We start from the raw sequence: 14,312 nt of genomic DNA, 5'->3' as shown, positions 1-14,312 counted from the left end.
TACAGCATATTTTTGCATTAAATAGTAATTTAACAGCAAATGTCTGAATCAAGATTCAAGTGAATTTCAGGCTTCAGAGACACAAGCTGGTCTAAGGACAAAGGAGCTGGGCATGAGCTCTGAGATGGAGCCGCATCCAGTGTACACTGGATGTAACATACTGTATAATGCTGTTGAGCTGACATTGCCATTTTCAGCCACCAATAAGGGGAGCTGCAATGTAAGCTTTAGGCTTTTGTGGTAAAGGCCTTTTTCATTACTGATGCTGAACATTTTCAGTGTAAACTCAGTATCAGAGAAAGTGCCCCAGTTTCCTATTGGTACACTTTATCTGCCATTTCAAGGGTAAGTCTGGTGATATTCAATACTTTTCTTACTGTCATCAAATACCATGTGCAGAGCCAAACCAACAATGAATTGATCCCACTAAGTACTTTGTGTGTGTACCCAAAGCCTGATATGTCGTCTTCCTCTGTGCCATAGAGCTCAATTGTTGTCCAAAAACTATTAAAAACACATGAACGAGCCACATTGTTGCACTGGGTGATACACTGTATATGTGTAGTACTGTACATACTTTGTGTAACTTTTCTATCACAGTGTTGTCTGTTTTTTGTATAGATTGTGTTTGAGTCCAAATTTATCTACGGGGACATTAAAGTATATTCTTTTCTATTCTATTTGATTCTCTTATTTCATTACTTTTGGTCTGTGGGAGGCTACACCTTCCCAGGTGTAGGAGGAGGAGCAGGTTGAGTCCTCAAATGACCAGCCTTTGAAGTGGGATGCAGCTTATTCAGATTACTGTATGGTATTTATTTTATGGCAGTAAAATAACTTGAGCCCTGTCCTCTGCCTGCAGAGCAGCCTCAAAACTGGATCATGATCAGCACTAGGCTTTCATCATAATCACGACAATAAATAATATTTCTGCTCAGTCTGACTCAGGACACAGGGTTCCCATTCTGATGTCTGCAGTGCTTACACAACATTTTGCACAAACAGTGGGAAGCCTCGGCTCTGTGTCTGTGCAGACATTCATCAGGGATGTACTATGGGAACTTGGACACACAACTGTGTGGGTGACAGGCCACAGACGCCCCAATACATTCTGCTGTCTCTGTACAGAAAATAACTTCAGGCATTATCATCTGCCTGTTCAGCTCCACACACACCTCCTAGCTACACAGTGCCTCATTTCAATAACAAACCCAGATTACAACCATTTTATCTGCTGTTGAAAGAAAATAACCACCAATATACACTGCAATTATTTATGTTGAGGCATTTATTTTTATATTATTCTGTTTTACTAACACAATGTTGATTTTAGTGAAATTAGTGAATTTAGCCGAATTTACCAGAACAAATGAATGATTCATTATCATAAGGATTTCTGTGTCAATGGCCTTTGCTGAGAGGCAAAACTAATGATTGTGGCTGATTTTTCAAAGGAGCTTGGCAAGTTTTCAGGACCAAATCCTCCCATATCAGTAACACCATGCAGCTGTGGCAGATTAATGAAATATGCATTCACTGCATGTGAATGCTTTTGTTGTAATGCGTCTGTCAGAGACCATGCACACTATGGTGACAAAAACCTTTAACAGGCCAAATAGCAATATTAATACTCATAAGATCTAGAATATTCCTACTGCCTCCCCATTAAAATTAAATGAATAGACTGCCTGCCATCACACTACTGCAGCAGTTGCATAATTACAGTAAGTACAGTAGAATATGAAACAGCAGCACATCATGCAGCCTACAGTTTGGTAGACAGTTACAGCACCTGAGAGCTTGACAGCGGCTCTGCTCCTCTTCTCTGCCGACAGATGTCTGTGTTTTCCATCCGCTTCAGATAGTTGGATTTCTGCTAATGTCATGCAACATCACCAGCAGGTCATCACATCAACACCGCAGGAGTGGCTGCCTCGGGCTCGGGAAATGCTGAGTCAAGCTGCCACAGTTAGACCATGTTAGACCGGAAACATGAATACTGTAAAGATAGAAAAAGAAAGAGGCTGTCTAAATGTCTATGGCGCAGAGTCTTGCATTGTGCCTCCCTAACCCTATCTATCTATCTCTCTCTCTCTCTCTCTCTCTCTCTCTCTCTCTCTCTCTCTCTCTCTCTCTCTCTCTCTCTCTCTCTCTCTCTCTCTCTCTCTCAAAACCTAACATGGCAGCAGTAGATGGCCGCCCACCTTTGAGTCTGGTTCTGTCCGAGGTTTCTGCCTCTTAAAGGAAGTTTTTCCTTGCCGCTGTCGCCAAATGCTTGCCCATGGTGGGATTTGTTGGGTCTCTGTAATTAATATTATAAAGAGTTCGGTGTAGACCTGCTCTATAGGAAAAATGCAATGAGATAACTTCTGTTATGAATTGGCACTATATAAATATAATTGAATTGAATACAGCCTTCAAAAGCCTACAAATAATATCAATCTTATGTATACATAGGCTACTGCACAACCATAACAGAACTATAGATTGATGTAGGTGCATCATTTCCCCACCACCTACATCAATCTATATATATTTATATTGTAGTTTACCTTAGAAGTAACAAATCATTAAGTCTGCCAGTTAATACTTCAATTTCCTTATCTGGTCTTTAAATGACCACTTTTTATTTGAATGGTCTCCTTCACCTCCTTCAACATGTGAATATACTGCATTACATTGTGGACTATTTTATAGGACACACCTACATATAAATAATAAACCATCTGGTGTTTGTAATGACTTTACATGCTCACTGGGCTGCAGTGGGGGGATATATATGTATGTATAGTCCAACTGATTATGTCTGAGAAAGATCTGGTACAGCAGGGTTCGCCTATGGTGGATTGTGTAATAGATTCATGTAGACAGGCCATTAGATCTGCATTGGACTACATGTAAGCTGCAGTTTCGTTTAACTGCCAGTAGATGTCCCCAGAAACACCGGCACAGGTGCTGGGGCATCTCAGACAAAACTTAACTTATTAACTTATTATAGTAGAAAGACTAGAATGTTCTACTCAAGTACAAGTACTGTTACTTTGCTGACATTTTACCTAAGAAGAAGTAAAAGTACTGGTGTACAAATCTACTTAAAGGTTTTATTTGTAACATTTTCATGTAGACAAATAATTAAAAAATACATCCACAGAGCTTTTCCTAAAAAAAAATAAAATATGATTGTGAAATAATCATTTTAAAAATTTTGACGGGTCCAAAATGAATGTTTTGTTTATCTCTGTGTAAGACGTCTGACGTTTCGTTCCCCCTTCTAACAAGGCTTGTGAGCCAGTAGTATAACAACGTTGGTATCATGTGGTATCTCTGTGTCGTCAGCGATCAAGAGTCTTAGCAGTTGCAAGTTGGTGTGGAAAAAATGGAAAACTGGCTGAGTTTGACGGTAAGAGCCCGAGAACATTGGTTCAGCTTTTGCTCATTGGAGTCAGCTGAAGGAGTTTCAAGGGCTGAAAAGCCACGCCAGGGAGACCACTTTTCTTCTTAACCGGTAAGCTAACTGGGAATCTACACCGACACTGTCTCGTCAGATCAACTCGCAGGACATAAGTGCACATAATCACTACTGGTTCGAATTCTATCTAATCATTTTATCATCGGTTTCAATTGGGATGCTTGGCACAATAAATAAAGAACATGATGATGATCTTATGTATAATCAAAGTCATCAAATATTTACTGTTGCTATGGTAACAAGTGGCAACTGACGGTAGCACATATTAGCCATCTTAGTGTTTGTACACCCTGGCTCTCCAAGTGGCTTGGACCAGGCCACACAACACTATTTCAGCCATTCCAGCCATGATTCGTTACCTTACTTGCTGTGTCGTTGTTCGTATTGTATATGTCATGGTATTGGATTTCTCCAGAATCACATACCCCATCTTTAAATCTTTAATCAAATTTCTATTCTTGCATAAAATATACAAATTCAAGCACTTTCAATGACCCATATTTATGTCTATTTTCAAAAACTTGCCTTGATTTTTTCCCCCCTCAAATTCACAAACTTTCAAGGACCCGTGGGGACCCTGATAAAATTACAATTTGGCATATTTAAACAAAATATACAACAACTACCGCCAGCCATAGTCCTTAAAACTAATGGCGTTGTTACCGGTTAGATTGTCAAAATTAGAAAAATAACAGCTTCAATCCCTGAGGAGCTACGTTAGCATTAGTGACGGTTGCATTCTAACGTTATATTTCCCTCAAACAATGTATAACAAAGATGCACATCAGAGGGGATTTAGAAGTAGGTTTACACAATGCCGACTTAAAAATGAGCAGATATAATCCGTATACCTGCGTATATCCTGCATTAGATGCTTAGATGACAAGCTAAACGTTACCTAAAGCTAGCTAGCCATATCCTTAGATTACCATAGATAACATTACATGACTCTTGAAACACCACCGCACAAAGTAACCTAAATCTATAGCTAATGTATAGCTACATGTTGCAAAATGAATTCATTACTCTACCACGAAAGATTCATCACTTGACATGACTGAGTCTGTCTGAGTCTCACTCTACTCGACCATGAAATATGCAGGTTTTACAACAAACTGGCAACCACTGGAATAGAATGGAAGGGGGGAGGGGAGTGCGTCATCTAGTGGCTGAATGTTATCAATAGCACCTTTAAATAAAAGTAAAAAGCAGCTCATTTAAAATGTACATAGACTAAAAGTTACTTTTTACAAAAGAGAACGATTTCTCTTCTCTTTGCTGACTGACTGTTAACTGTGAATGGCTCCACAATTTGTCAATTTACAATCATTCAGTTTCTGTTGCTTATGAGAACCACAAAATATGTACACTGTAATGGATCTGATATAAAATGTACTGAGGTGCACTACTTAAGAAAAAACGTACTTCAGTAAAAGTAAAATTACTGAATTTGAAAAATACTCCAAGTACAAGTACGCAAGAAAGCTGCTCAAATACAGGAACCAGTGGGCAGGGCTAGGTAATGAATCAATATTATACTTCCTCATTCTATCGGTGGCATGCATCCTGTCTAATACCCCAAGAAAATTTTGAAATTACTTTAGAACATTGATTTAAAATTTGTTTGATATTGCATTTCAAACTATGATGCAATCCAACGTAACCATTTAACGTGACATCACGTAGATAATCTCAAATAATTTCGCCACTAAGTGGCTGACTCAAACCACAAGATGGATTGGTATGTCTATAGCTCATTGTATTATTTATTTTTTTTACATAAAAGCATGGAGGAATACCAAGAACAAATAAAATTTTGCCGTAGTTGCTTGACCCCCCCCCCCAAAAAAAAATAAATCATAATAAATAAATAAATCATAAGGTAAACAAATCATTGAAACTTACTCAGTACCAAAAACAACAACAAAATAGACAAACTGAAAGAATCTAGATAAATCCTTGTCCCTGCCATTGTCTACAGTTGGAGGCGGTAACGCACTGCATTATGTGTGTGTCTGACTGGCGCTCAACAGCCAGCCCAGCAGTGGCAGCTGGCCAATAGAGCGCGCTAGGGCGCCGCCCCACCACTCCCCACATCGCTTCTTTTTTTAAAGTGAAAAAATCAGCCAGTGCTGAAAGATTAGTTTAACTGAGATTAGTTTAACTTTGATCAACCAAGATCTAGAAATGAGTCTGAGTATTCATGAAACATGACAGAAAATTACACCTAAAAGAACATTCTGACAAAATCTGAAAACAAGTTAATGAGTGATGAAAATAGGTTGAAATGAGCAGTGGAAGATTTTTTTACTTGTTTAAAGAAACACCAAATATTTAAAGGACAGGCAACCCCAGCCTGTGCTACAAACTGGCAGTGGGTAGTTTGAAAGGCGTAGGTGAAAGAGCCAAGGTAAGCTTGAACATTGTACTCTTTCTAATGTAAGAAAACAGACATTTTAAAGGGAATGTTCTACAGTGATGCAAGTGTTCTACAAGTCCCTGGGAGGCAGAAATCCTCTGGAAAAGATTGTGAGAAAGCTGTGATGAGAAAGTGGTGCCCACTCTGAGGACTGCACGTGGAGATGATAAACCTGGAAGTGCACTGTCTCCTTTTGGAGAGTGTCTGTCACCACTTCCTTTACAGTTTTTTTTAACAGTTGGTTTCATGCATTTCTCTATACTGAGTTCACTTTTTCAAAACTCTTCACACAGTTCTCTTTACCAGTACGCAGCTCAGCACAACAGTTAATCTACATCCAAAATTAATTATAAAGCATTATTTATATAATTTATCTGTTGCTTCCTGCCCATTTGCACTATTGTATATTGTATACTGTATTATGTGCATTGTATTTACCTTTGCTGTACTTTGGGAGAAGCCAAAGACCAATTTCCACTGAGGTGGACAATAAAGCCAATCTAATCTAATCTAATGCATTAATGCAACCAAAATTCTTCATACACATCTCAGGATCACCTCTTGTACCCTAAGACATACAACATATGTTTCCCAACAAGAAAAATCACTAACAGCCAGTAGCATTATGATGTGTATTACTATGAACCCTGACTAACCTTTACCCATACTGCAGTAGTTTTTATTTATTTATTTATTTCTTGCAAAAATCGAGATTCCATTCCAATAAAAAGAATGGCACATTTACTGCATGGATTGTGCTACCTTACAGTATATTTTACAGAAATGAATCACAAATGCTGCAAAATGCTTCAGTTGGCTTCATTTTTCTAAACTAAAGTCATTCAAGATGTGCAGTATAAAACAAATCTGTATATATATTCACTACACATATATGCATAGGATATCTACAGATAGCAGTGCTAGTCAACCCTCTGTATTTGGTCACAAGTTCTCATCCACATTACTCCTTATGTCCTCTCTTGCATTTGATTTGTTGGGTCTCTGTAATTAATATTATAAAGAGTACAGTCTAGACCTGCTCTATAGGAAAAGTGCAATGAGATAACTTCTGCTATGAATTGGCACTATATAAATAAAATTGAATTGAATTGAATTGAATTGCAACACACCTGGGAAATAATCTTTTTGCATGCCTGATCCATCTCTGGCAATCTTCTGCAGATATGTCCAGGCATCCAGGAGAGACATCTCATCATGTGGATGATCCACCTCTATGAGAAGAAATCCTCTGTGGGGTATCTTTGTGTCTGGCTGAGTCCATGTTTACTGAGAAAAACTCATCAAGATTTGCCCTTTTACTGTATATAGATGCCAAAAATGTAAATGCATAATCAGCTGGGTAGGTGCTCAGCTAAAATTGGAATCAGCTGTGGTTGGTAGTTTCTATATATACACATTTTGTTTTTCTTAAGACATGGATGTAGCAGAATGTAATAAACTGCAGTCTAATTTTCAGTACCAGAGTTTTGGTGGTGGCTGAGTTTGAGTGAGATGAAAGTTTTTAAGATGTACAGTAGTCTTTGAAGGCATTTTGTATCAAAGCTTTGAAAAGTTATTCAGGTTTGTCCACATTGACTGATGTTGTGCTGTGTGAAGAGTTTTGGAAAAAGTGAACTCATTATTGAGAAATGTGTGTAGGCAATTGTAAAAAAAAAAAAAAATCTACAAATTGAATGCTTAAGGTTACACAGTGGATGATTAAAGTTTATGTGAGGGAGATGACTGATCTTGATATATTAAATCTCCACAGTCTCTCTTGATCTCCCGCTCAATTAAAAATACAGTACGTCCTCCATACATATTTTCATTTAATTAGAAATGATTAAATTTACACTAAATGACTCATCCGTTTTATTGTGGAATTACATATTCATACTGTCTAAATACGTTGTTCGTCTTTCAAACTCACCAGAATTCTTTTATTTCACAGTTTGGCCAATGTACTGTAATATCAATCACACTGACACGTGACCACTTGATTTTAGTGTAGTCAGGCTGAAATTATGTCATAAATTGGATCATTTACTTTTTTTCTTATTGTGTGACTATTGTGGGTAGTGTGACAGCCCTTATATATATAATCAAGTTATTAACATAATACTTTGTAAATGGTTAATAAATAGTATGTAGATCTATAAACATTATTTGAGTGGTTAGTACATACTGTGTAGTGCATCAATAAACATTTGAATGGCTATTATGAAGTTGGAAATGTAATAATACTTTGTAAACAGATAATACATGTTTTGTAAAGCATATATATTATTTGAGTGACTGTTATAAAGTTGCAACTGATGTTTGCAAAGGTAACTAACTGTAGCTGCTGTTAGCTTAGTTAGCTGTGCAGCTAACGGTCCTGACTCTGCCTGGACTGGGAGTTCGGAGCACCGGGGGAGTGATGGTGTTTACACCACGAGCACCGGAGCTTTGGACCACTGTCGTCAAACTGGCCTTTCGGAGGCTGTGTTCAGTCCCAGTCTGGCTGTGTTCACTGGGAGGCTTGGCCCAGTTCCATTGGCCACTTACCCAGCCCCCGTTCCGGTGCTCATTCCGGTGCTGTTCCCCTCCAGCTGGCCCCCCCCCTCCCCATGCCTGTCATTTGTATGCACTGTCTGCAATTGTGCGTCTATAGAAAAGGACTTAATTGTTATTACTGAGACACGAGGTTGTTTCATATGTTAGTATGTTGAGGGACTTTATTTCATAGCCTATATGTGTTCTTTACATTAATACTATCATACAACATTATGATCATCAATAGGCGCTTCCCTTTAACCAACGTTAGTGCCTAAACTCGCCAATGCCCTGTTGATTAAATGTTCCAAAATAGAGCTGATTGAGATCAGCCATGCTGGCCAGAAGGACAACAAGCCTCATCCAAGCTTATCCTTATAAGAGTGTGGTAGCTTTTGATGCTGCAGCAGTATTGAATGCGTGTGTTTAATGTTTTAATGTGCATGCTATAAATATGAGTAATAATCACTACACAACAGAAAATGAAAATTAATCTGTAGTTAATTCACCAATAGAAAAGACTGCTAGTACAAATTTACCACAGATCAATCTGCCACTATCAGAATGTCCCGAATCTCATGTCACAATACAACATGTTATCAGCGTTGTGGTGTGGATGAGGATAACAAACGCCGTGCGTGGGTGTCGATCAGTTAATGGATGTCATAGAACAAAGCGCTGAACATGTCATTGCATGTCATATGCCCACGATGGAGGCTGAATTGCAAACCAGAGCTGCAGAGATGGTGAAAATATAACATCATGCTACTGATAATAGGCAGACAGCTGATTTTATTGTTGTCATGATTTCGCTTTGCAGACAAAGACATCTTCAGAGATAAACATAGTGTTGAAGTCTTAGAGACAAGCGACATGTTTCAGATGAGAGTTGGAACCCCTCAGAGAGGTGCTCCACAGAAAACACACGCACACACACCCAGGGACAGGAGAAAAGATAAGTGTCATAGATGCGGAAGAACTGGACATTGGAAAAGACACTGTAGGGTCAGGAATGATTTTTCCACACAGAGGTACACATGTAAAGTGAATGGTCTAAAATGTTTGTGATAACTGCACCACAATAACCAGCTTCTCTCACACCAGACCTGACCTGTACAGAGAGCATTACAAAACATAGTGATGTCGAGCAGAAATCAGTATTACGTCTGTGTTGCTAACAAAAGTAATATTGTTAATTCACCTGAGCTGCAATGTTGGTTAGCAGTATAGTTATTCTTTCTGTGTAAAATTTGCATACTTCTTCTTGGAGTTCCATTGTTAGAACATGAATAGATAAATAGATAGATAGATCAAGCAGATAGCAAGACCTATTCCATTGAGCTATAATTTGTTTATAAAATCTTACATGAGCCTTTAGTAGTGATGCTTTGTGTAATTTGATTGCTGTGCTTCCTGCTAAATGAAACAATTTTCAGACCGCTTGACTGTTGTTGCAAAATGTCAGATGTACTCTCTGACCAGTTTGTTCTGATCTGTAGTCGTTTTTGTTCACTTAGGGTGATGTTTACACACTGCATCTGATGCTGCTCTGTTGCTATAACATAGTTTTTCAGTCAGTCCCACACATTTTAAACTTGTGTTGTGGAACTCATGGTGCAGGCTGTCTGATAACACACAGGCTCCTTTTGGATGTTTACATTACATCTCAGACACGGAGTGACTTGCTAGTTTGCCACACAGTGAGCCTTTAATCACTTCTTTTGAAAGAATGTATGGCCTACCCTAGAGTTAGCAGATGTTCCACTTTCTTTATGGGCTTCTTAAGTTGACTTTTGGAATTTTAGTTTAGCTCCACCACATAAAGTAACTTTGAAACCAAATATAGTTTTGTCACACTTTAAGCAATAGCAGATACCTAAAGAAACAGGTTTTGAATTTGTGTTGATGCTATTCTAGAACAAGGTGTTAAGACACCTGTCTCTAGCCAACATTTAAATCTCTAAACCTAACAAACCTGAAGAATAGTGCTTTGTTCAAGACCTGGAAGATGTGAATGTGATTGTTCTAGCAGCAATTCCAATTTTGACTTACCAATTCTAATTTGGCCTCATAACCTCATGACTCATTTTAGCCAGTGGTGCATTTGTGTTCAGCATTAACTGTCTGATAGTATTGTTCCTACAAAAGCCTCAGAGGTAAAAGAGAGACTTTTTGACCGTGTTGACCTGATGTTGCATGTTGCTTCTGATAAAGCATGTAAACAGACTCTATTCTCCTCCTGCAATATTTTGACTGAAAGAGGTCACAGAACATTGCAAGTTTTGAAAAATTGTTTGTCTCCTTCTCACACCAGACAGAGTTAGTGCCTCCTCCACTTACTAAAGCAGAGATGTGCTCCCTCTGCAGGCTTTGGATTCAATGATCCACTGAAATGGACTTTGTTGTTTATGCTGCCACTCTGAACTCTGCATCTGAACCCCTTTATTGAACTGAACTCATGACATCTGCACTCTTGACTTGAAGGCTGCTCTCACATCAGCACCAACAACCCGTTCTGATTCCCAGGTTGTCAAATGCCGACGTTTTGTCACGCCCCTTGGCCTGTCATACAGATGCACAAGGCACCCTTTATCATTTGTATGAGACACACCAGGCTTTCAATTAACTCCAATGTAAAACCATCTGTGGCAACATAGACGCTCAGAGCTGCTCTGGCCATCCATTCACTCCAATATTAACCTGATCGAGGCGCTATAAGACCGAGGACCTGCCTGGAAGCATTTTCCTCACTGTTAATTCCCATGTTCATTTGTGTTGATTAAATGGTATGCCTGTCTTTCAAAAACTGGTAAGGTTTAGGACTCCTTGAGTTTCTCAAGTTGTACTGTTTATGGAATCATATTAGTGATGATGATTAATGTATACATGGATCTGTGTATAAATAAACTATGGGAGAGTTCACTATGTTACAGATATCAATGCGCACTGAAAACAATATAATTTGCTTTAATTAGGCAAACAAAGTATAATGATGTTGCACACATCAGTCAAGTAAAGTCAGTTTTTTATATAGCCCAATATCACAACTCACAATTTGCCTCAAAGTGCTTTAGAATCTATACAATATACGACACCCTCTGTCCTCAGACCCTCGATTCAAATGAGGAAAAAATCCCCCAAAAAAACTTTTAACGGAGAAAAAAATGGCAGAAACCTCAGGAAGAGCAACAGAGGACAGGACGATTAAGCAGCTTCAGGTGATGCCCACTAAGTAGGCTCTGAGTCACACCACCTCCTCTCCACCACAGAGACAGCAGCACTGTTCCAGCAATCACAGATCCAGACTCTGCAGCTCCGGAGGCAGAAATACCTGCTGAAAGCGACAGAAGGAGAGAGGAGAGAAACGAGAAAGCACAAAACTACGGGAGAGAGAAGATGTCGAGTTAGTAACATGCAGTAATGGGATAATCATTCTGAAAATGTTGCTGTGTGGTCGTGGAAATTCACTGCAAAAAAACTAAAAAACAAAACAAACAACTGCTGTCTATGTCCTTGTCCATCAGCCAAACTGATTTGAGGCAGACTGCAGGTTAATGAATCAAACTGGCATCTTCTGGGGTCCCATTCTGGAAGACCTGACCAAAACAGAGAGGAAAAAATAAGACTAAGGCTGTTTTTGTTTAAATGTTTCATAAAAGACATAAACTCAACTACTTTCAGAGGGGTTGTTCTGCCCTCACTGTTCGACCTGAGCACAGCTAAGCAGACAGATAATCTCCTCGACATTTTTTTATCGTCTTCTTTATTGAGACATTCCTTCAAAATGTCGAGAACTGGAAGAAAATAACAAACATTAATATTACATTTATAGCACCACCTGCTGGTGAGAATGAATCTGTCAACATAGGTGTTCTTCTAAAAGGACAACAGATATTGATAACAACAACTCCACAGTGTCCTAAAACAAACCTAGACAACAAATATAAAATTATCACATGACATTTTGTTGTTATTTTGTCATTACAGTCGTGCTCACTACCAGGCCTACAGAGGTGCTGGGGATACCTGGGAAAGCACCACAGGGTGGTCATGCCTTCTTGTGTTCATCAGGAGTACCTGGATGAAGATGGGGAGTACACAGGCTTTAAACCTCCCATTTAAATTAAAAAAGTATCTTATAATGTAATTGTTTGGTAATGTGTTATGTACACAATTATTTATTCAATAAACTTAATACATTTCATAGAAGTCTTGGACAGCTGTCAATCAGTTTTGACAATCAGTACTTTTTTAAAATGGAGGCTGGTGGGGCTCTAGTGCAGGGATGGACTGAGGCAGGAGGAAGACGATGACAACTGCATGTGGGGAAAACACTCTTGTCAAATCATTACTATCATGTTCATACTGTATATCATAAGTCAATAATGTAATTATCACGACAGGCCTAATGTAATGTATATATTACCCAAATAACAACATTTTGAGTAAGGGCCAGAATAGTACGGTGGAGATGATGACTTACATGCCAGCAGAAATCAGCTGATTAGCAAAGGGGTTGTGAGGTTAGACGGGGGTTGAGTCACCATGTGTTGGAGCTGTTCCCACCCCACCTGGACAGCTGAACCTGGACACATGGCTAGCAATTGCGTCTGATTTCTCAGGTCACTCATAATGTGAGCACAGGAATCCAGGAACAGCCACTGCATTCATCTCAGCCACAAAGGGTGAAGGGTCATGGATGACCTCATTAAAGAGGAGGTCCGTAAACTCAGTCACATACTCTAAAACACGAGAGAGAGCACATAACATAGCATATAGTTTGAGTCAGTTTATGTTTAAGATTTATTAAATGTTCTTTCTTCCCACATGCTCTCAGAAGCAAATTTCTGCTGTAAAAAAACATCAAAAACTATAAATTTAAAGGAAAATAGGGTTTCATATCAGTTTCTCTGGGGAGTGTTGGTGTTTACACCACAAGAACAGGAGCTTTGGACCACCAGGACGAGGAGGTTAGGGGGAACCAACGGGGAAAGCTGGAGGGGAGCGGCACCGGAATGGGCACCAGAACTGGAGCCGGGCAAGCAGGCAACCGAACCCCCCAGTGATTATAGCCTCCGAGACAGACGGAGGCCAGTTTCACGTGCTAGCTCTGCACACAAGACTCCCCCTCAGATAGATTTATCTGTCCATCAGGAAACTACATAAATCACTCAAAGTTGAGGCCGAGGACATCAGAGGGAAAACCATTAAACATTTTCTCCATGAAATATGATCCAGATTAGAGTCCTGGTTGCCTTAAGGTATTTATTATTAAGGCATTACATTTACAAAGTCCAAACTGTACCACTGTAGTTGAGGTCAAGGAAAATATTCACAACACAATTATAATGGTCTCATGACAAACAATGTCAAAACCAACCACATACGTGGCCTAATGTCAACACATAAAGCTAGATAGTTTCTTTAAGTACGATAATAGGCCTGCTATAGCATGTTTATGACCGGTTATGTTGACTTGGTTAATGTCAAGTTGTCATAACAAAGGCATCACAAACAATGTCAAATGACCATTTATTGATGATGGTTATTATAAAGTGTTAACAGCGTGTGTGTGTATCAGCCATCTGCGGGTCACTCCATGTCCTAACTCACTTAGGAGTGCTCTCTGAAGTCATGTGGGAACTGCAGCTCTTAAAACATTTATGCAGGCATTTCTTCTGAATTCTAAGATTAAGAGCAAAATTAAAGGAAAACTTCATCTGATTGTCTGCCTTCTTGTGTGTCTTGACCCATTGGAGCAATTTTTATTGATGTTGCCATGTTTCCAGATCTTATTAGCATTTAATTTGCTAAGTTCAATATTATCATTACTGACAGAAATTATGGTAAAAATCACTAAAACGCAAATTTTAATAAACCATAGTTTAC

The 14,312-nt window shown here is 39.0% G+C and overlaps 1 protein-coding gene across 10 annotated transcripts in view; it reads right to left on the bottom strand.

The window, feature by feature from the left end:
* epb41a (erythrocyte membrane protein band 4.1a) overlaps positions 1-2,052 on the bottom strand; it is a 157,972-nt gene extending 155,920 nt beyond the window's left edge. For 4 of the 10 annotated variants that reach the window (XM_044170560.1, XM_044170561.1, XM_044170565.1 and 1 more), the window contains exon 1: positions 1,793-1,976. In XM_044170560.1, coding sequence (XP_044026495.1) covers positions 1,793-1,886 — 94 coding nt within the window. In that variant the 5' untranslated portion in view covers positions 1,887-1,976. Of the gene's footprint in view, positions 1-1,792 lie in introns of all 10 variants that reach the window. The other 6 variants (XM_044170563.1, XM_044170566.1, XM_044170557.1 and 3 more) reach the window with 5 other exon arrangements.
* Positions 2,053-14,312: the final 12,260 nt, after the last annotated feature.

Source organism: Siniperca chuatsi, linkage group LG17 (assembly GCF_020085105.1).
Source record: "Siniperca chuatsi isolate FFG_IHB_CAS linkage group LG17, ASM2008510v1, whole genome shotgun sequence".
NCBI lineage: Eukaryota > Metazoa > Chordata > Actinopteri > Centrarchiformes > Sinipercidae > Siniperca > Siniperca chuatsi.
Note: the sequence above shows the minus strand (reverse complement) of the source record. Positions and strands in the feature narration are given on the sequence as shown.